The sequence below is a fragment of the Camarhynchus parvulus genome, chromosome 15, assembly GCF_901933205.1.
Source record: "Camarhynchus parvulus chromosome 15, STF_HiC, whole genome shotgun sequence".
Taxonomy (NCBI): Eukaryota; Metazoa; Chordata; class Aves; order Passeriformes; family Thraupidae; genus Camarhynchus; species Camarhynchus parvulus.
This window is the reverse complement of record NC_044585.1, coordinates 3,634,313-3,657,768: the sequence shown is the minus strand read 5'-3', so window position 1 is coordinate 3,657,768 and position 23,456 is coordinate 3,634,313. Positions and strand designations below refer to the sequence as shown.

Genomic DNA, 23,456 nt, shown 5'->3' with positions numbered 1-23,456 from the left:
ACAAGACAGTCCCATGATAAATGTATAACTTTCCCTGCAATAACAAGTATTTACTGTACCTGAGAGGGAGGGAACAGAGTGAGACAACACCCAACTAGAACTTTAAGGGCATTTTAAGAGTCTTTAAATGGCAGTGGGGATATTTACACAGACCACTGCTTTAAGTGGAAGCTTAGCGGCTCTTTAATCAACTAATTCATCAGAAAGCCTGTACAAGTATGGGATGAAGAGGCCTGGGTACAGATTACTCCACACTCAGCTCTGCAGTTACATCCTATATTCCACATGAAGGAATTGCTGTCTACGTGCACTGCGGGACCGTGGAGGAGCTGCCGAGGGGCAGAGCCGCCCCGCAGGGGCTGAGCCCAACCGGCCCGGCTGTCCCAGGACCGGCCCGGCTGTCCCAGGTCGGCGGTGGCACGTCTGCAGTTTTTCCAGGTGCCACCAGAGGGCAAGTTGCGATCGCGAACAGGTCCCGGCGGCCCCGCACGGGGAGCGCTGCCCTTGGCCGCCCCGCCGCTCCCGGAATAAACCTCTAAGCTGCTGCCTGGCACGGCCGGGAGCGGGGGGAGCGCGGCAGAGCTGACCGGGGCTTACCCAGCATGCCGATCCCCAGCATGAAGGCATCCATCCCGTAAGGCATGACTCGGGACCGCCCTCGTGCAGAGCCCGTTGGGGACATCACCTCCTTCGGCTGAGCTTTTTTACACTCCACCTGCCACAGGAAAGTAAGGATCAGGCTCGCCTGTCACAGGCTGGATCACAGACTGTCACAGGACACAGCCACGGAGCACAGGCAGGTCAGGCAGGGCTGCCTGCGTGACAGCACGTCCCACCCCAGCCACCGCTGTCAGCCTGCCCTGCTGCCCTTCTCTGGCATTGCTGTCCCCAGCCCACATGGTGCCAGCCTTCCCTCTTGCTCTGCAGCCACCACAGGCAATGGGGAGCTCCAAGACTGCTTTTCTCCTCATGATGTTGCCCTTGATGTTCTACCTGACCCTGCACCAGAGCCTCAAAGCCTAATTTTCCTCATTTCTGAATAAAAGTAAAACCTGCCCCTCCCAGGCCACTACAAGGTTTAGTATAAATTCAAAAACTCCAAGCACAGTACAATTCCTTGTTTAGTTTAGCTCTCTTCCTTGAGAACTCAGTATTGTGCTTGCTCACCCCCATACAGTGAGTTTCTTCCCCAGACTGACTGCTGTGATTTTTGGAAAAAGACTCAATCTGATTCCCCACTGCAGAGAAGATGCATCAGGACCCAAGTGCCTCGCACCCTGCCTCTCCCACACCTCTGTCCCTGCTCCCCCAGGTTCTGCCCCAGACACTCACCATTTTGTTGTTGATCTCATGGAAGTGAATTTCACATACTTTTTCCACAATGTCTTCACTTTCAAATGTGACAAACCCAAATCCTGAAGAAAAAGCAAAACTCCCTGATCAGGTCAGACCTCTCACAGTTTGAACTCTCGACTCACAGCCTTTTTTATTGGCAGGAGAAAAGGAGAGTACAATCAGCCCTTTCGAAAACAGCTGTCACTCATCTTCCCTCTCCAGCAAATTCTACTTTTATGCACAAGAACAGGACTGTCCTCTTACAGATTCTCCTCTCCTACTCATCCTGTACTTCCCACCCACTCTGAACCCAATTGGTCTCAAACCCAGGTTTGTTGTTCTTTGGGTTTTTTTAAACTTTGCTATTTGCAAGGCAAACCACATGGCTGGTAACACTGGGGAGGATCTGGGCAGATGCTCACACAAAGAATCGGTGGGGAAACCAACAGCTGCTTGCCAGGACATCACCAACCTCGCTAAACACACCCCACCAGCAGGAACACCCTGCAGCTCCCTCGCAGGCACTGGCCATAAAGCCTCGTGTGAGCAGGCACAAATCAGCAGTGCAGCTGCACACAGCAAGGCAGATACAGGCACAGTGATTTGCAAAGTTTCACCAAAGTAAGGTTTGTATCTGGGGTAAGACAGGACAGCGTGTTCCTGGCCCCTGGCCCACGTTCGCACCTCCTTTCTCTCACCAACCCCTTTGCTGACAGTTCTGGCAAAGCCCAGCTCGGGTGGGCAGACTGAACTCTAAGCTGACTGCAACCGTTTCCGGAGAACTGAGGCAGGTGGGAGGATGTCTTAGAGCTTGCTGTGCAAGCAAGCTGGGATTAAGCAGAACTTTCCGCTTTCCAGAGCTGGCCAATTCCAGAGCTGGCGCTGTAAAATAACATTCAAAAGCAGACAGGAATCCACTGCCCATACCTCACCTTTTCTCCACACTGCCAGAAACACCTTGCTATAAACTCCTCCATCTGTCTGTGCCCAGGTAGATTCACACCACTCACCTCAACATCCATAAGCAGAGGAGCTCAGGAATTCAGCAGAAAAATGTCAAAAGCAGTCCTGAGCCCCATCAGATCCCCACCAGGCCTACTATGCCCTGGGCTGAGCCCCTGACTGTTGACACAGTGGCTAGCAGCTCTCCCTGCTGCCTCCCAAAATGCCCAACAGCTCTAACTGGACCAGTGACTGGCAGGCACCCATGGAGGAACAGGGGTTAATGCTTCTTCCCTTTCAAGATGAAGCTGGAAGAACATCCTAGGATTGCCGAGGCCTGGCAGTCAGAGTAGATTTAATGGCTTTAGAAAAAAGTAAAAATCTGAAGGGCACAGAGTGCAGCAAGAGCAGAAGAGAGAGTTCTCTTGCTGCTCTGGGGGCAGGAGTGCTTGGAAGTGCTTCAAACAACACACAGGAAAGCAGCCAGCATAGGCTGTTACTGACCCTGACTGGGAAGAGGCTGAAGCTAAGTTTGCAGGTCAAGCTGTTGCCATTAAATCTCCAAGTTGGATGCAAGTGTCAAGCCTTGCCACACCACCAGGTAGTCGGCCTGAGGACTGACCAGGAAGGCAGGGATGCCCATGGACGGGCTGGGTCTGTATAGCACAAATAGTACAGCCTTGCTCCATCCTGTAACCAGACTCCACCAGCAGGACTTGGGTAAGAAAAGGTGACCTGGGAGCACAAGTGGGCTCCAGGCCGAGGAAGGGGCGAGAAGCAGGCACTCTTCAGGCTCTCGTGTCAGTTTTCCCAGAGCTCAGATTACTCGGGACAAGGTAAGACACACACTGCAGGCTGGAGCCACGGAGGTGAGCATGCAGAGGAGGGGGCCGTCTCCTCTCACATATCTGCAACTCGACGAGTTTACAGCACAGGAAACGCACTGGACAAAAGCTCTCTGTGCTGCGAGGGCCACTGGTAAAAGATGCAGATGCAAAAGAATGGGGTGACTGGAGGCAAGATAGAGAGCAGCTGCGACCTGCATCCTCTGCTGCTGGGATACCGACCCCTCCCTAGGCAAGGCAGGAGGCAAATCCTCTGCAGTAACCCCTCCTAGGGCCAGAAGACAGCTCTCACCTCGGTGTCGGTTGGTTGTCTTGTCAAACATCAGCATCGCATCATCCACCTGCAAAGAGAATGGCTGCATTCAGATTATTACTGCTGCAACAAGCATCCTCCAACACAATTGTTCAGAGCTTCCCTGGCTTTCCCAAACCTGAGGGGATCAAGATGAGACATCCTGTCCCCAAGAAGGAAACAGGGTGTGCACACATATGCAGTACACATAAGCTATCACACCAGGCACTTCCTCAAGCCACAACCAGCATGGTCCTGGTCCCCCCACCAGCCCGGGGCAGGTGCTGCTGGGCTGAGCCCTTTCGGCCCAGCCCCTGGCAGCAAGCGACCCCGATTGTTTGCCTGCAGCTCCAGCCTGGGGGCCAAGGAGCAGGGAGGGCATTGTTCCCAAATCCCAGCCTCAAAGGAGAGGAGAATCAAAGGGGGGCAGAGAAGCAAAGCTGGAGAGGGGAGAGGAATAAGGGGCCTCCCAGCGGTGGGGGAAGCGGAGGCCTCAGACAACAGAGCCTGCCTGGGAAAGCTGGGAAGTGCCCCCACCCCCACCCCATGAGGAGCCTTTCCTCTAAGTGAGGTTTCCCACTGCTGGAGGCTGTAATTAGAGCAAATTTACTGCAAGGCCTGAGCAGGGCTGCCTTCCCGGGGGGAGGGGCGGCCGTAGCCCATCCCCCAGCCGGCCTGGGGCTGCTCTCCTCCCCGGCACATCACCGCCTGGTGCCACTTTTTCCCCCATCTTCCCGCGGGTGTTGCCTTGCGGAGCCGCATCCACTCCACAGGTCAGCCCGAGCAGGGTTAAAAAATACACTTCAATCCCCTCCGTGTAAGCCCCAGTGTAAACCTGTCCCACTGACCCATCCCTCCTCTAATACCACTGCCTTAATCCGATTATGAAACTGGACGTGCAAGTGCTCAGGGGAGGTGGCAGCAGTCTCCGGCCAGCAGCTGCCCTGGCCCTCCTCCTTCTCCATGTGAGACAGCCCCTCCCTGAGCAGCGAGCCCTGCACGCCCCCAGCTCTACAGGATTACTCCCTTGCCTTGCCCCGGGAAGAATCTGCATTGCTGCCTCCTCCTGAACGGGCACAGGAGAGGGCAGAGTGGTGCCCATGCCCTGGCACAGACAGCCACGGGCTTTGCCCTTGGAGACCCCACAACCCCAGGCAGGAAGGGAGAGGCTCCTACTCTCAGGCCCCCAGGACATCCAGCTCCACCTCAGGGCCAGGTGGATGGAAGGAGCCCTTACTGACATTTCCAGTACCATCATAAGCAGACAGGGATCATATTTGATGCCCTTGGCATTGTCTAACACATCCACTCCAGGTGACAACAGACAACCTGGCTCCTGCTCATCTCACACACTTACCATCCTGGCTCGGCCTCCCTCAGCCAAGTAAACAAACACCTGAGAAACATGCCAAGCATCCAGTTTGGAGCCACAGGGGACATAAGCCTCAACACAGACCCGAAGCAACTCCTCCGCAGCTTCCCAGGACACACAGTTAGGGAGATGGGCGCTGAGGGCAGCTCCTCATGCTGTCATTCCCCATCGCCACTTGCTCCCACATCTGCACCATTTCCCTTCAAGGCACAGCACAACTGTGATGTGCTGGAGGGAAACCCAGCATGGCTTAAAAAAGTTCAACAGGTTTTATTGTCCAGTTTTCCCCGTTTTAAAATCTAGATCCATTCTCCCATCCAGTTCACAAAAAGGCTGGAGAAATAGCTGTTCTCCTCCCCAGTAGACACTGGGAGAAAGCTGTGTCAAAGGCACTCTGAGGCAGTGCCACTCCTAGCTCAGGTAGCTGGAGACCACAAACCCATCTCAATGTGAGATGGGCATGAGGGAAAAAAAAACAAACTAGTGTCAATGAGCACAGGCCCACTGCTGACACTGCCTGACCAGCCCTCCTCTCTGCAGAGCCTGGGAAGCAGGAGCAACTCCAAGCTGCAGAGCCCACTGCACTTCCACACAAACTCCTGGCACAGCAATATCCCAGGCAATGACTGGGCACTGCCACAGTGCTCAAGCACTCAGAGAAAGAAGATGTGCAACCACTTCATCCCAAATCACACTGTATGCTGTGAGGAGAGCTGCAGCCTTCCTCCTTCTGCACTTTTTCCTATGGCTCTGCTTTGACGTGTACCTAGCACTCCAAAATGTACTTGCCTTGCAAAGGCATATTTATTGTAACACATGTACTCTATTTGAAAGCTATTTCCTGCTAAAAACTAAATCTTATACAGTACATAAGTGTGTGTATGTATATATGTGTGTGTGTATGCACACAACTCCAGGGCTTCAACTCTGTATATGGCTGTAACTGATATATTTTATTGCCATTAAAACCTACACATGACCATCTTTATGTCTCCCTTCAAGGCAGCCTGTGGGCTCAGTTGGGTGGTCTCAGCACACACCTGTGAGGTAAAGCAGGGCCCAGATCCCCCTAACCCTGGCTACAGGGGATACATACATACATACATACATCTGTCTCCTGCCATGGATAACTTGGGCAGACCCTCACTCTGAGGCACCACATCCAGCACCCGCCAAAGCTCTGCCTGCACCGACTCCACAGCCACCACCGGCCGTACGTGGGCAGCTATTGTGGTGCTGAACCACCGCAATCCCCCACCCCCGCTCTTCCCTCCGCGCTGGGCCTTTCCCGGCTGGGCCGCGCCGGGCCCCAACAAAGGCGGCCGCCGGCGGGGCCGTCGCGATGGCAACGCGGCCGCCATGGCAGCTGGGGCCCGGATTAGCGGCTCACAAAGCCGCCCCGCAGCGCTCCGGGCCCGCGGCCTGCCATGGGCTTCGGGAGGGCACCCAACGGGGGCCTCCGGCACCCCAGCACAGGCGAACCGGCGTTCCCGAGGGATTCATCCCCTCGCTCCAGCCCCGCGGCTCTGTGCACGGACACCTTCCACCAGGCTGCTGCAGCCCCTCCAGCCTGGCCTTGAACCTGCCCCAGATGGGGCAGCCGCAGGTTCTCTGGGCAGCCTGGGCCACGGCCTCGCCAGCCTCACAGGGAACAACTTCATCCTAAGAGCCAATCTAAACCTACTCTCTCTCTCTCTTTCAGTTTGAAGCCATGCCCCCTTGTCCTGGCACTACGTGCTCTTGTAAATGATCGCCCCCAGGAACCTGGTGCCTTGAGCTAGAGGAATCAGACAGGATGACTTGGTGTTCCCTGCTTTCTAGGTCCTAAGTGTTCCTATGCCTTCCCTAAATAAGAAGGGGAAAAAAGAGGAGTGATTTTTTTGCATGTTTTCTGTCTGGGCTAAAATGTATTTTTCAAAAGCATCTATCCTAATTTAAAGTGGTGGCAAATCTAAGACACACACAGGCTTGTGGCCTGAGGGTGACATACAAACCTTCATGCAAAAGCCATCCAGCAGCCTGGACTCCCCTGTCCTCAGAAACAGAGCATGATCTCCCCCTAAAGCCAACATCCAAACTCAGCTTGCCACTGCATTCTCAACAATTGACTTAATCACCACTAGGAACCTGGTTCCTTGAGCTTAAGGAATCTGCTGTCTTCTCTCTAGATCCTAAGTGTTCCTGTGCCTTCCCTGGACAGGCAGGAGGAAAGAGGAGCAATTTTTGCCCTGCCAGGTGCTAAAAAACTGTGGGGCCACTTTGAAGAGTAAACAGAGTTCACTCAGAGAAAGCCCTTTCCTCAGAGGGTAAGTCCCCTAAAGAAATATTTTAAAAGGGCATCCTCAGCAGTTCCTTTTCACACAGTCCCAATGCAATTCCAGAAGTAGTACTAGACCCAAATTACAGGAAAAAGTCTGCCTGAAAAAACCACTTTTTGAGATGAGGATACCATGACTGAAGCTTCAGCACCTCTCATTTAAAGGTGCCATAATTACAAATGATCCATCCAGCCTTGGCCAAAATACCTGGGGGTTTTCAGAGGTTTAATTCCACTCTAATATCTTTCAATTTTCCTGTTTCCTGATCTGCTATGGGGAAGCCAAAGACATCCTCATGCAGATTTAATAAAATAATAATTTCCCATACCAGTTTGATAGGAAATATGGGTGCACTTTCACAAAGGTAGATTTTGAAAGTTGGTCGTTTTGAGAGCAAAGGGTTTGTGGAGATGGACATCTTCCACCTGAAGTGCAAAAAAAAATGTCTGAGGTGGTCCTAGAAGGAATCACAGCAACATATTTGTACTAAAGTTAGGCAGAAAAATAATAACTGTTGAGACAGCTTCCATATAGAAAACAGAAACCAAACTATCCAGAAACCACTCAGCCATCCTGTCAAGAGACAGGCAGCATTAACAAGCCCATGAGGTTCTCCCAGCTGCACAAACAGGACAGGCCAATTCCAGGAGGAGGATGCATGGACAAGAGGCTGGCTCCAGGGAGCAGGTATGCTGTGCCATTCAGACTCACTGGCAGAACTCTGGGAATGAGACTTGGCCAAGGGGACAGAGCCTGCTCCATGCCACAGAGAGCAGAACAGCCTGTCCAGGTGTCCTTGCCCGCTGTCACACAGGCACCTGGCAAATATCAGGTGAACCCCAGAAGACCTGAATGACCATTACTGCTAGAGTGGTTTTGGCTATGTGCCTACCAGATGCGGAGCACAGAGAACCCTTTGTTCCAGAGGCATTGTTACCACAGGCCAAACTGCCTACTGCCACAGGAGAGGTGATCAGATTCCCCTTCTCCTCCCCTCCCCATCTGTTCACAGCAACCATGTTATGTGTGAGAATTTACATAAATTGCCCTCTGATCTGTGGAAGAAAATCCAAAATCCAGTTTGGAAATCCACAGCAGGTTGACAAGTAGCTTTGATCCCTGAAATTTCCAGAGAGCAGCAGATTAAGGATTAATTAATTAACATTCTCCCAATCCAAAGTGAGGAAAATCATGGCTACTGTAAGCACAGAAACAAGTCTTCCTTAAAGATGTTTGCCATCAGTATCTGAAGGTTTTCCCATTAGTCAGCAGGGAAAACTCATTTCACACACCTAAGTCAACCACCCCATTCTTCTGGCAGGAGTATATGAAGAGGCATTTGTGACAGACCTACAGACCCTCACCTGATCCTCACAGCACCTCTGATACTGTGATTTTCCCTCATTGCAACAGTAACAGCCATCACCCCAGAGAGACCTCAGGACCTCTCAGGTCCAGAATTTGGATGGAGTATTAGATGGCAGCCTAAAGGTCAGAACCCTCCTCAGACCCCAGATCTTTTTTCTTGTTTGCTTCCAGGGTATTTTTAGAGAGGAGATCTCTCTCTCTGGGCAGGAGATGCCTCACAGAGAGGCTGAGCTTTCATGGCCGACTCATCCACACACAATTACTTCAGGCCCAGTGAGAGATGCAGACTGGTTTTAAGCACTTTCCAAGCACCCTTGGTGCTGCAACTGATTAGTGAGTCATGCAAAGACGTCACTGGGAATGTATTTCCTGCACTGCTGCTTCACCAAATGTAAAAGCACACAACAAAACCATGAGTTCAAAAACCTGATTCAGGTGCAGGCCCCATTTCTTCCAGGACCTCTGCACTTCCAGTTTCTGTTAAGATCAGCTCCTCTCCTGATGACAAACAAAAGACCAGCTGCATCAAGTTAGAGCAGAGCTCTGCCTTGCCCAAAACCTCCCAAGATACCAACCAATAGACAACTTTGGAAGAACATAAAGACAAGGCAAGGATATTACCACAGAGCCCAGAACACTACATCCCCATCCAAGCTATTTGTGATTTGGAGATTTTCTGAATTCAAAGGGGTGTCTGTGTATGTTAAAAGACCTTCCATGAATTTGCCCAATCATTTTGGAGCCTATGTAAATTTTAGCAACAACATCCTGCGGCAAAGATTTCACAGTTTAGATATGCTCCATGATAAAATGACTTTATTTGTTCTAAGCCTGCTCCTATCTTGCAATTTATATGACCTTCTCTACTACAAGACTTCATCAGACCAACTCTTGCATTAGAAAGATGATCTGAGTTTTTTCAGTTTTGATTTGAAACAAATAACCTTGCTTACAAGATCAGAGATCCAACAGTCCAAAGAAATTATTCTGATGGACAACTCCTTTTCCTCCCCAAAAATAATACAGAACAACATGTTCCCACAGGTTGAAGCAGCAAAGGAGGAAGCTGCAACCTGAGCTCCTCTGGCATTCTCATACATGTTGAACTAGACAGAAGACTAGCTGTGCCTGAGGTGGTAGCTGCAAGACACTTTCCTCCTCTCTTCCTCTTGCAGTTTCAGTGAGGGTGGTAGCCAGCCTGAATCTAGAGAAGCTGTTGAAATAATTCTTTTTGCTGTCTAAAGATCTTCAACACCATCCAACTTAAGCCAAAGTACTTGGCTACACATACTGTGAACAAAAGTCTTTCCAGGACTTCTGTCCTACAGTTGAAAAAATAATCTCCTTTAGAAAGCATGTGCATGGCCTGAGCTTGGATCTCAGAGAGATTCAAGTTTTGGAACCAGAGAGGTGTTTCCTAGAGATCCCACTATGCTCAAAGCCCTCACAGCTGCACCTGACAAACCACAGCCAGCTTGAGATTACTTTTCAGTCTCTCTCTCTGTACTAAAAAAAACCAAACACCTTTGTATTTTCTTTCTCAGGAAAACAGCAGCCCATATATTTTAGTCAGAGTTTTGGAAGGGAAAAAACCCCAAAATGATTCCTCTTTGAAGCAGAGACACACTGTATTTGGGATCCTCTTTGAAGCTTCACCTTTTGTGCCTGTTAAAACCAAGTATTTTGATATGAAGAACTGGGGTGCCAGTCTCTCTCTCTCTTGCTTTATCACTAAGTAATACTCACGGATTTCCTTTTCACACATTTTCACCTTTTTTTTGCCACTTCCATTTTACAAAGGTGAGAGAAGGTTTTGGACACAGCAAGGAAACAAAACAAAACAAACCAAAAAGAAAAAGCAGAAATGCCAAAATGGAAAAATCACATTTGGGACTTTTGTCTAATGAAATAGAAAACCATTTCCTTTGCAGCCCAGCTAAAGTTCCATTTTTTTCCTGCTAATGGACGTAGGAGGTGTGCTGCTTCTGACCTGAGATGCACTGACACCAACCACCTTGGTAGGCTTGTGAGCTGCAGTTCACGGATTTGAACTGGAGAGAACATTATGATAATCTAATTTGACCTCATCTGTTCTGCAAGCCATAGCACTTCCTCTTGTAATTCCTTCAGCATGTACATACTTTCTGTCTGGGCTAAAATGTATTTTTCAAAAGCAACTATCCTAATTTAAAGACTTTAAATGGTGGCAAATCTGAGACACACACAGGCTTGTGGCCTGAGGGTGACATACAAACCTTCATGCAAAAGCCATCCAGCAGCCTGGACTCCCCTGTCCTCAGAAGCAGAGCATGATCTCCCCCTAAAGCCAACATCCAAATTCAGCTTGCCACTGGATTGTCAACAATTGACTAAAAATCACCCCTCGGACTCTGGCATCTTGAGCAATCAAGACAGGATGACCTGGTGCTCTCAGCTCTCTCCTCTCTAGATCCTAAGTGTTTCCATGCCTTCCTTGGACAGGCAGAAGGAAAGAGGAGCAATTTTTGTCCTGCCATGTCCTTGGTAACTGTGGGGCCACTTCAAAGAGAAGGGAATAGTTACAAAGCTCTTTCCTAATAGGGTAAGTCCTCTAAAGAAATGCTTTCAAGAGCATCCTTGACAACTGCTTTTCACACAGTCCTGATACAATTCCAGAAGCAGTACTGGACCCAAATGACTTGGAAAGTCTTAGTGAAAAAACATTTTCTGAGATGAGGATACCATGACTGGAGCTTCAGCACCTCTCACTTAAAGATGCCATAAATCAAAGAGATAAAGACCACTCGTGGTGTCTGGGACACCTGTAAAGATGGGATTCTAGGAGATCTCTGAAATCACAAAGCACATCATAAAGAGCCACCAAAAGAGACTGTGCATCAAAATCATGTTTTCCCTGAGTAATAGCTGAAACTGAAGGCAACAGGCTTAGCCCTACAAACCATACAACAGCACATTCAGAGCTCAGAACTCCAGAGGTGAAGGCCACAAGGCTTTCCTCTGAAATGCACCTTCCCATTGATCCTGCCCATCTAAGCTCTCTGCTGTAGAGAATCTTTCAAGAAACAATTCTCCTGGCCATGGGTGAATGATTTGAGGCTCAGTCTGGAAGATGGTTACAGGCCAGGAACGATGCTTTACACAAGAGTTCTGAAGAGTCTCTCATCTGAAGTACACAGATGAGTCAGAAAATTGCCCTGAAAACAGCAAGTCAATCTGACCAGTCCTAACATCTCCTATGGAACCTCCCCAGAGCCAAGGGGACAACTGCTCCAGCCTCTCACAAACTTGAAGCTCTGGATGTTGTCCAGGACACTGGTTCTTCAGAAATGAATTGCTGTGCAGAACTCTCCCTCCTGCCCACTCCAGAAAACAGTCTCACACAACCAGTCCTTGCCTGACATCAGAACACCTCTCAGCATACAACCATTAAACAAGAGAAACATAACAGCACCCCAAAAGAGCTGGAAAGGACTGCTCAGACTAGAGCAACTGTAACTGCCTGTAGACTGAGTGCCCTGTGACATGCTGCTTTGAATTAGCAGGGACACAGTCAAGGTTAAAAGGGGATTATGCCAAAGACAATTTGTTTTCCTATCAAACACATCCATCAGCAGCACAGGAGAACTTGCAAGTCAAACAGGCTTCAGACTGCACAGACACATGAACACCACCACCTTTAGTGGTGGCACCCTTGAGGATACCACGTAAAAACTCTTGGGGACACAACAGAGTTTGCCTATTTCTTATAGAAAATTAAAGCACACAGAGCTACCAACTGGCAAACACAAGAATATCCGACCGCTTTCTCTTAGAAGTGAACAGTCTCCCATTTTGCACATCAGGACATGCAAATTTGCCTTCAGAAGCTGAATGAAGGTTCTGAGCAGATACTTGTCCCAAACTTTCTGCCCAAAAGTTTCAGCAATATGGCAAATCTGGTTACAAAACTCCCTTTCCTTTCACTAATTAGTGTGCCTTAACATGATATCACCCTTTTGCAGGAAATTTCAAAAGAAAATTAATACCAAGCCTTCATCCCCACACTGCAGCTTCCATGGTACTTCCCTCCATGACCATGTTTCCATCAGACTTGTTCTGGCTGGGTCACCACCCACCAAACCATGTTCTTCCCTCCTAACTGGGCAGGAAGGTTCCAAGAGCTGCAGAATCCAACACTTCCTGCCCCAAAGAGCAAACCTAAGCACAACTCCACTGAACAACAGTGAAACAGTGACAATGTCCTGCCCACAGAGGTGACCACGCTCGGCACTTGGGTATGATGATCCCCTTCGGTTCCTAATCCCATTAAAAATCTTGGGATCCTTCAGTCTGATCCTGCTGATATCACTCCTGGAGATGCTGACAACCTCCTCAGCTGAAAGGTCACAACTGAGCTCCCTTCAATGCTCAGATTTGGTCCCGTCTCACAATTCACACACCTGGCTGTCATGGATCTCACAATTCACACACCTGGCTGTCATGGACCATGGCACAAGTGACTTCCAGCCACAGTAGCCCACCCTTCTCTGAGCCACCACCAGCCAGAGAAGAGCCAGACCAACACAAGGGACAGCCTTAGTGCCAAACTTTCTTCAACTATACAAAACTTACACCACCACTTGCCCAAGATTCAGCAGAAGTTTCAGGACTAAAAGACTTATTTTTAATAAAGGATTATTGAAAAATAAATCACAAGGTTTTGAGTTAGAAACAGGCTAAAATCAGAGGTTTGATAAAGCAGCCACTCTCTTAGGAGTGTCTACAAACCTTCCTCCAGCATTTGAACAAACTGCAAATCTGTGAGCCACAAGAGGCTTCTGGATAGGAAAAATTTCCCATAGCTGAGGTCCTAGCAACTCTGGGAACAAGGATAAACTCTGTTTCAAATCACCACAGGGCAGGAGTCACTGGCTGTAGCCCCTACAAGGACATTACAGCCAGCCAGCATCTGTAACTGACCTTTAATCTACTTAACCCTTGCAAAAGACTCAAGCTTCTAATCCCACCCCCACAAAAGTTCAGAAAACTCCTTCTGCCCCAGAAGCAACAGCTTTGATCCAACATCACTCAAGAGACTTACCTTCCCAAACTGCTCGAAATATTGTTTCACATCCTCCACAGTAGTGTTCACAGACAGACCACCCACAAATATCTTCTTCGTTCGGGTCACCATCTGGAAAAGGGAAGGACAGGAATTCACCAAATAAACCCAGAGCGAGCAGAGAACGAGACTCAAAAGGCCACTAACTCCCCTCTGCTGCCGGGAAGTGCTTTTCCCTTTGCTGCAGGGCTTCCAACTTCTTGAAGCCCTCTGGCCAAACACAGCTGGCAGATCTGTCCCACACTAAATTCATGCTCTTGTCCTCACAGAGCCCACCACACGTGCCAGCACCCAGCCACCACCTCCTCATCAGACAATTACCAGCCTCTTCCCTCACCAACCTGCCACCACTCCCTTGGCACTGTGACACCACCCCAAATGTGTGGGGCACATCTGTCCCTTCCCCAGCCCTGCCACTTTGCACAGCCAGCCTCTTCCAGGCAGCCCCGGAGGTGCCTGCTCTGCTCCCAGGGTGGCAGGAAGCCATCACAGGCAGGTTCCCCAGGCTTTGCCCTCCCACCCCACAAATTGCACAGTCTTCCAGTCTGAAATGGAATAAGCCTCATTTCACTACCATTCTCCAGTCACTTAAATGGAGCCCAGTCAACACCCAGTTAAATCTCTTTTGCCTCTGCAAGAAGGTAAAGCCAAGATCCCTGTGCCACTTGTCACTGATACAGCTGGGACAAGGAAGAAAACTAACTACCCTGAGAGGGGCCATGGCTGCCAGGCTCAGGCACACCGACATCCTTTGAACCAGCTCTCCAGCTGCATCCTCCCCTTAGCTGCTTGGCTACACCCCTGCTCTCAGAGGAACACATGGTCCTAATTACCCCAAGGAGCATAGGGCTAATCCGCAGCAATTCCCTGCCTTGGAGAGCAGCCCGTTCTAACACTAAAGCACCTTCTGTCACCAAACTGCTTAATGGAATTAACCCAATTCCTACCATGTGCTTCCTGGCTCCAGTTACTTGGGATACCTGCTCACCAATTGTTCTCAGTGCCTGAACCCCTTACTTCCCTCCCAGCACCAGTCTCCTCTTTCCTCTCTGCTTCTCAACACAGCTTCTCCCCAGCTCTTTCACCCCTAACAGCACTTGGAATACAGACTCTAAACTTTAAAACTCACATCCAAGAGCCAAGTTAAAGGAAGACCCGAAGTCTAAAGGCAGTCTCCAGCATGCTGCTGGCTCCTCAGCTAAAAGTTTCTAGCTGCACACCTGGAAAAAGTTCCTGCCACTGTGCATTTTAGTGCCAGAGCCTCTAGTAGGTAAGATCCAACACCAAACTCCTTTTGCCTTTTCCAGTGCTGAAGCACACAAGGGCATTTCACAAAGTGAAATCCTTCTCCCCTTCCCTGCCATACACCTATTCATCACACACAGGTGCACACACACAACACTCTTCCACCTGTGTCACATCACAGCATGGAGCTGTTCCATATCTCCAAGGGCCTGGAATTTCTGACTGTTGTCTGCAACCTTGGAAGGACTAAGGTCACCCTGGGCTGCATTTAATCCACCAGCTCTATCTAGTACACCCTGAAGTACAACCAAGGGGCCTCCTGGTTCCTTCAGTGCCATGCAAACTCCCAGCACTGTGCTCCAGGTGAGTCCTGAGCAAACCCCAGCGAGCAACTCCATTGCATGCATTGCCACCTTGCACAGAAGGACAAGGTTCACCACCACAAATTTTGCCCCTTGTAGCACAAGGGCTGCCCACAGTGCTTACCTTGGGCTGTGCTCGGCGAGGGAATGCTACCTTCGGGTCAATCTGAAAGAGATGTGGGGAAGAACAGGTGAACACATTTTTCCTGCCTATTTACAGACACGGGGTTTCCTCCATGTGTGCAGCTGTCTCTGTCCATGTGGCACCTTGCTAAAAACCCAAAGAATCTACCTGAGGTTCATAAAATGAAGCTGGCTGCAAACATCTTTCCCTCTTGGTAAAGTGTAATCCAGGGAGACTACAAGTCCCAGCATGCAGTGGTCCATCTCCAGCTGAGCACTGGGCAGATGCACTGAAAGCCCATCACATGCTGGGATTAACAGGCTGGGCTGCGCCCTCCCGCTTGGCCAGCCCCTGGGCGCCTTGTATCACCAGCCTCATATTAAAAGTGATTTCTTTTGCCTTTTTTGCTTGCACCCTTCACTCTTCCTACAACTACAGAGTTCATCTGGGTAGTAACAAGACAGAAAAGAAGCCGCGCACAAACCCCCAAACATTTCATCCCTTCAAACACAGACTGAAGAGCAGACAAAAAGAAGCAATAAAAGAGCAGACAGGATGGCACAAATTAACCCGAGGAGCTCAGGCCAGGCGGCTGCGGAGGCTGCGGCCACAGGGATCGTGCTGCCCCTCTCCCCAGGCCGCGCTGCACACAAAGCCGTGATGCCTCCCTCTCTCCCTCCCTCCCTCGGCGGGCTGAGCCTCCATTGTGCCTGTTCAGCTTCCCTATAAACCTGCTGCTGGCCGGAGCAGCCGGGCCCGCGCTGCCATCCAGGTGCCGCGTGTTCTGATGGCCTCAGCACGGATGAGCGCGTGCCCACATCGGCCTCACACCACCACCAGCACCACCACAAAAGCTGGGACAACACCAATGCAGCTGCAAGCCAAACACCCACAAAGCCTTCTCTGCTCCTCAGCCACCACTTCTTTCTTTATAGCCTATTTTTACAGGAACTCCTGTAAAGTTACATCACATCGGGGATGATCCAGACCTACAAATCAGCTTACAAAGACCTGTGGTAAAGGCAGGTTTGGCTCATCCCCACACTTGGACAGGCTGCAGCTGGGAGGGTAGGCTGGAGCATTGTCCCATCAGCCCAGCAGCTCCAAAAGGAAGCTGTGTTTCTCCAGCTCCTCTCACTGCTTTGTTCAGCTTTCCAGCCTGGCTGCCCTCCCGTCCCGCATCCTTTTACTTGTCTCACAGCCCCAGAGCTTGGCCCCCCTCTGCCCTTCCACCAGCTCCTCTCACTGCCTTCCCCACCTCCATCCTGACTCACAGCTTACAACATAAATAAACTCAGCACGTAGGTAAACACAGGCAAAACTGAAGAGCACAAATAAATTCAAAAATAAACCTCTCTCCCCAAGCTCCAAGCGCCGGCAGATTAGCATACCCTCCGGTACCTCCCTGGGGCATCGGAACCATCCAGGCCCTCCCCTCCCCAGGCACACCCCCCCCCCTCCCCACTGCTTCCTGGCTAGTGCAGACACCCACAGCGAATTCTGAGGACAGGGGACGGCAGGAGACCAGGAGGTTGATGGCAGATAATAAGCAAAAACAATAATCTACTGTCTTTTACTTCTCAGCCAGTGTCATTCAGCTCCTGCCAATAAGATGCTTTCATACTCAGCAATGCTAAGCTCAGCCTCATTTTCTCATTACCCTGAGTGTGATCAACTGGGCAGAGATAACGTGTCCTCCTGGCTGGAGAGAGCAGGCAGTCATTTCACAAATTCTTCTGCACAACCAGCTATTGTTGCAGGTAGAGGGAGGCTGGGGTGACTGATTGCAGGCACAGCCCTGGGAACACGCAGAGGGGAGTGAGTTCGGTGCCGGACTCAAGTTACTCAAACTGGACTGCTCCTTGGCTGCTGGAGTCTTTCCTAATTAAAGCAAAGGCACCGGTACCTTATTCCCTCATTTCTGGTGTTAAAACAAATAGCCCTGGAGGAGTTGTGTTTCAGTGTCACCCACTGACGTAATGGATCCTTTTTACAAACACAGATAGAAATCTGCTAAGAGCATTCAGAACTGCTCAGATTGTATCCAAAAAACAAAACCCCAGATCAGGCTGCAGTGAATGGAAGTCACCTGAGCTCGAACTGCTTCCAGTTCACCCCAAAAGACTTTGGTAATGAGGAATCCCACTGAAGTTGCAGGTGTACCAACAGGCCAGCCAGGTCCTTAGTAATGTTCTTCAGGCCACATACAGCCCCATTTCATAGCTCAGAGCTCCTAAGTGCTGTGTTAGCCTAGCTGGTATCAGTGTCCCAAAGCACAGGGAAGGCTGGGAAGGACCTGCCAGACGTCAGGTCCGGGTTTGTTCTTCATTGTACCTCTGTCACTACCCCTGCCCTGCTGGTCTGCACTGCAGGGGAGCTGCAGATCACTCCCTCCACCACAAAAGACAAACCCAGCAAAAACTCAACAATGGCAACAAAGAAACAACGGGATGACCCAGCACTGCCAAGTGCTCTTCCCAGAGCGCGTAAAGAAGCAGCTCAAGGCAGCGGCCAGCTGCAGCTTTACAAAGTCGTGCAAATCTTTTACCTTGAGACTGTAAAGCCAATTCTCATATCAAGTATTTTCAAAAACAACCCTGTAGTCTGCTATCTAGCTTACAAACAAGAGGAGTCTGAAAAGAACAAGGCTGCTCTGAAGAATTGGGCCAACCACCTTCATTAGGGTAGGAAGAATCAGAAGACAATAAAGCAACAAGTTGAGCAGACACTGTCTATCAAATGCTGTTTGCCAGGAGACACCAAGCCCCATGAGAAGGCTGTCCTTACAGGACACCAGGCCTTTTCCTGCAAAGTTTCATAAAACTCTAAATTAAGATTTAGATAAGTTTGTGTCATTTAACCCATGACTCACAGCAAAGCCTTTCACCTCAGCAGGGAAAAGTCATATGGAGATTCCATGTGCTCCCATAAGATCAACCTCTCACGAGGCAAAACACCCCAAAATACCTGACCCAGCTGAAAACTGCACCAAACAAAAAATAGGAACGAAGGGGGAAGAGGACCAAAGTTCCTAACAAAGAAGGCCCTGGTGAAACTGTCCCCATTCTCTGTGCGTGCCGGCGGGGTGAGCGGAGCAGATGCAGCAGGGAATTTCAATGGCCACGAGGCCCTTCTGTTCTCCTGCAGCGCCCACGGTCCCTTCCTGCCCGCCTGGGCTGCACCCGGGGCCGCACAGCCGGCAGTGGCAGCTTGGGGAGGAGAATGGACAGCATGGATTTCAGCTCGCTCCCAGCCCTGAAACACTTCCAGGATTAGTGCTACAACCAACATCCATCACTTGCCTTTTCAAGAGGGGTCTATGCCAGCCCACAGACTCATGACAGGACTAGCTGATCAGACACTGTGTTTACACAGGCTAGTGAAAAAAAAAAAAAGAGAGAGAGAGAAAAAGAAAACCCTGGGCCCTCCTCAAAAGACATTACTGTAAACCCACCCCCCAGAGCAAAATTCACATCACTCCTGGAAGGAGGAGGGCCAGGAGTCCTGGGGACCAAGCCTCAGCCAGGAAGGCTGGGGTGGGTTTAACCAGGAGCTCCCGTGGGGAGGAAGGACCTGTGCACATCAAAGGGAGCGATCCAGGCAGTTAAACAGGAACAGACATAAATCTTGCTGCAACTCATGCCGTAAACCCTAAGAAAGAGGGTCTCGCTCTCCCGCCCTCTCCTTCTGCCAAGATAAAGACTAGGACGCCTGGGCCACGCAGTGCAAGAAATAAAACTCTGCAGTTGGACTCGTCAGCAGCCGCAGCCCTTGCCCGGAGCCAGAACATGCCCCCTCACCATGCCATCCCCTTGCAGCCCCCGCCACTCCCCCGTCCCTACCCTCACCTTCACCCCGGGGCAGCAATAAGGAAAAGGAATTCAGGGGAAGGCAAGTCACTGAAACTAAAGAAAAGGGACCTCCCACTCAGACATCTCACCCCCACCCCTCAAAACAGTCTGCACATCTCCTGAGCACCACAGATTCGCAAGGCAGGACCCACCACCTTACGCCACTAGTCCAGTGAGCCACCAAATCTTTCTGCTGGCCCATCTGGGGGTCCTCATCACCCAGACTTGCAAAGTGAGGGCTGGAGCCACAGCCACTCCAAGAAGCTGGTGGTAGCCCACACGGGCAGACACTGGCCATACTTTGAGACAACAAAGTCCTGAACCTCCACGACCATTACAAAAACTTCATTAGGGAGACCACAAGAGAGTCTCTGGGGTGCACAGAATGAGGGCTCTCTGCCGGGAAGGGGGGATGCACAGGCCACCATGGCCAGGGAAGCAGGGCCTGGGTGCTGGGGAACAGCACTCCTGAGGAGGGATCAGTGCTCAGCAGCACACAGGATGAAAGGGCGGCTTCCCTTACTCGGAACACAGCCACATCTTATTTCCCGGGGCAAATCCTCATCCCAAACGCGTTCAGGTGTCCCAGCTCCAAGAAGGCTACAGTCACTGCCGGGATGGGCCTTGAGATGGGCCTTACAACCAACGAGCGAGAAGAAAACCATCACCAGGATCCACAGACCCACACCAGGAATCGGCACACGGTGAGCCCTGTGCTCGGACGGCAGCTAAGCTACCCGCCGGCAAGTGGGACAGAGAAGGGAACGATCGATCCGTATCAGGAATCAATAGTTTACAACCTCTAACTGGAAATCAAACACTACAATCGACGGCTGCTCCGAGCACAGCCGTTCCGCCGGTAAATGCACCCCTGAGATGAGAGAAGTCATCTCACCGTCTTGGAGTCCAGTTCATGTCTGGATTGGGCCAGGACCTTGTCGACGCCAGCCTGGTCCATGAACGTGACGAACCCGAAGCCCCTGAGCCCCGCAGCCCGGGCAGAAGAGGGGATGCAGAGAGAAGAGAGAAAGTTGGTTAAAGTGGCGGTCGGGCCGCGGCGGGGGCGAAGGGAGGCGCGGGCCCGGCCTCTCACCTGGATCTCTTTGTCAGCGGGTCCCGCATCACCAGGCACTCCTTCACCTCGCCGAACTGGCTGAAGTACTCCCGCAAGCCCTCTGCAAGTACAGCACCCACCGTGGGTGTCCCGTCCCGTTCCGGCCTCGCCGCACCCCCCCCGGGCTCAGCCCCAGCTCCGCCACCCCCGGCCCCGGCGGCAGGTGCGGGGCCCCGCGACGCTCACCTTGCGTGGTCTGCCAGCTCAGTCCCCCGATGAACATTTTGCTGCGGGAGGAAGGGGAGAGCCGTGAGCGGGGCCGCGCCGGGGGGCCGCGGCACCCCGCGGGGGTGGCGGCAGCGGCGGCGGGGCCGCGCGGGGAGGGGAGGGCGCGGATCGGCCATGTTGGCAGCGGCACCGCCGCCGCCGCTGCCTCCGCCGCCGCCGCGCCTGCCCGGGCCAGGCGGCCGGGGCCGGGGGAGGGGGCGGCCGCGGCCGGACCGGGGGGGGTGGTGGGGGTGGCCGGTGGCGGCCGCTGCGGAGGTACCAGGGGTCGTGCGGGGAGTCCGGGGAGGCGAGGCCGGGCTGGCTGCCGTCTGTCTCCATTCGGACCTCTTCTCCCTGCGAGGAGCGGCGCCGCACTCCCGGGGCAGATGAGCGCTGGAAAAGGGGCCGGACGGACAGGCCATGCTGCCCCCTCCCCCGACCCCTCTCCGCCGGGCGGGGAGGGAGCGAGGGAGGAGGGCCCGGCGGGCACAACCTGCCCGGCTCCTCCCACCCCCGCCGGCCCGCCGGCCGCCCTGCGCATAAAACCCACCGGCGGCACCGGGGCCGAGTGCCGGGAGCCGCGCCCGCACCGCGCTGGGGGAGAGCGCCCGGCTCCGAGCTCGGCGGCGGCAGGAGCAGCCCCGGAGCTCGCAGCCGCTTTGTCCCCGGCCGCGCTGCCCGCACCTGCCCCGGGGCGGTGGACAAAGGGCGACGGAGCCAGGCCCGGCCCGGTGCGCTCGGGCTCGCTGCGGCGGACCCCGGAGACCCCGGCCCTGTTCCTCCCGGTGTTTCGCCGCCGCCGAGGGCGCTTCCAGGTCGGGACCAGGACTGCCCTGCTCACCCCGAGATCCCGGCCGGGCAGCGGGGAGTCGAGGCGCCTTCTCGGAGCCCTGGTACCTCCGTGTCCCCTGGCAGCCCACGGGGACCCTGCAGGGGTCAGGGGCTTCCCGGCCTCGCCGCTCGCTGCCCCGCACGGCAGTGCCCAGGCTGCAGGACCCGGGGCAGAGCTGCTGCCGGGCACCGCGGAGCCCCGCAGCACCAGGTATGCACAGCCCGGCCGCTCTTCTCTGCCCGCGGCTCACTGGGAAGGGGGTAGGCTGGTCCCCAAGGCACTGCGCAGTTTCTTACTCATTGAGGCTGACAGACTCGTGCCGAGCTCCATTCGAGTTCCACTGCCACACAAGTTCATTCACATGCTGCTTCTCGAGCAGGTCTGTGCACTCTGCCTCTGCTCTTGGGCAACCTAGCCCGAGTGGCTGGAGGAGCTCAGCAAGGAACAAATTAAGTACCTGTAAAGTTGGAGTCAAGAGGAGAGCTGAAACTTTGCCTGACTGTACCAAGCATCTCTCTGGGAGAAGGCACTTGTTTGCATCTGTGGAAAATCAGAACAGAGCAGTGCTCAAAACCTCTGGTGACAGTGCTGTGACCCTTTCTCATGTCAAGAGGGTATCACTGGATTCCAGGCATATGCTACTCTGATGCCAGATAAGTCCCACAGGCATCCCTGGCTCTGCTCCTTCCAGCATGGGTCCCCCCTGTACCCTCTTACTGCCTAAAGCAAGGTATTGACAGTTAAGGTCAGTGCCATCCTCATTTGACCTTTCTTCCCCTTCTCTCTCGACAGTTCTTCCACATCCCAATACACAGCCTCTCCTTCCTGGAGAGGAACCACTACACCTTTGGTATAACAATACTGTGCAACAGTATCTTTTGTTACATGGGCTGCAACTCTGAGTTAAATTCATCCTCTGCCCATGAGCTCTGCCAAACCACCATTCACCCCCCCCATTTCCTGAGCTGGTTCAGGATCCTACCCTGTGTCCTGCCCCTGTGCTTGGGCACAGCAACACACTCATCACCAGAGCCTCGGTAGCTGCCCCTGGGAACTGAGCTATGCAGCATCCCAGCTCCTGCTGCCACCGGTCCAGGCTGAGCTGCTTCTCCAGAATAACCCACTCTTCATTCCACAGGGCTGAAGTCATCACTTTGGGTGGAGGTGCCCTGGGAGGCAGCAGGGCTGGTGCAGCAGGGAAATATAAATAATGACATGCAGAGGTGGTACTGCAGCTGGCAGTGACGGGCAGGAGTGTAGAGCCAGTGGAAGCAGCGGTGCTAGGGCAGCAGCCCAGCCATCTCCCCTTGCACCTCCTGAGAAACCTGGACAAAGCTGGGCTACCAGAACCACCTGCCACACTGCCCAAACTCAGTGATGTACTGCTCCTTCCCAGCACCTGCTCTCTCCCATTTGGAGGGCAAATACTTTAAAGGGGGAACTAACTAACAATTTCAAGTCACCTGGCACAGGTTTTATGTTCCATTATTGCCCAACCTAGGCACACTACTAATCCTAATTAAAAACAAGAGAAAAAAAAATAAGAAACAAGAGCTCAGTATTGGACTCACTAAAGGATAACATCTCTTGGCTCGCTACCAGTGCATTACTATAATTTTAAACATGTTATTTTTAAGACAGTACAAGTTGAACACTCTGAGGGACACTGTTAAAATGCTTAATTGTTTTTTAAAAATGTTTATTATTTTATTTACTTTTTCTCCACCAAAATAATATTGGAGAGAGGAGAAGAGGATCAATGTGAGTTAACATCTATGAAGACCAGAGGGAAAAAAATGAGCCTTCAGGAGGATTTGGGTGGAGGATGTGGTTGGACTTGCATCACTGGCAATGACACAGTAACCTACCATGTAACTGATTCCAAAGTTGTTTCCAAAACATACACATGATATTTTGTATTTCCACCTTAGGACCCCCAAGCGCTTTGTAAGTATCAATTCATTTATCTCTGTAATGCACAGAACAGTGGGTCTTGAAAAATCCGCTGATTAGTGACAGTAGGAAGCTTTCCTCACAGAGAAGTAAACATATAAAACATTCCAGACCTTATGATTGGAAAGATGATCTGCCGAATATAAAATAATGCAGCATTGTATTGCTGGGGCTGCAGACAGACAGCTGTAGTGC

General features: G+C 51.9%; 1 protein-coding gene across 2 annotated transcripts in view; it reads right to left on the bottom strand.

The window, feature by feature from the left end:
• MSI1 (musashi RNA binding protein 1) overlaps positions 1-21,023 on the bottom strand; it is a 30,299-nt gene extending 9,276 nt beyond the window's left edge. Inside the window, exons 1-9 of one of the 2 annotated variants that reach the window (XM_030958674.1) lie at positions 20,757-21,023; positions 20,456-20,496; positions 20,249-20,330; positions 20,051-20,135; positions 15,305-15,346; positions 13,553-13,645; positions 3,415-3,463; positions 1,333-1,415; positions 598-715 (exon numbers count right to left, since the gene is read on the bottom strand). In XM_030958674.1, coding sequence (XP_030814534.1) covers positions 598-715; positions 1,333-1,415; positions 3,415-3,463; positions 13,553-13,645; positions 15,305-15,346; positions 20,051-20,135; positions 20,249-20,330; positions 20,456-20,496; positions 20,757-20,815 — 652 coding nt within the window. In that variant the 5' untranslated portion in view covers positions 20,816-21,023. The remainder of the gene's footprint in view (positions 1-597; positions 716-1,332; positions 1,416-3,414; positions 3,464-13,552; positions 13,646-15,304; positions 15,347-20,050; positions 20,136-20,248; positions 20,331-20,455; positions 20,497-20,756) is intronic. The other variant, XM_030958673.1, reaches the window with a different exon arrangement.
• Between the last annotated feature and the right edge of the window lie 2,433 nt (positions 21,024-23,456).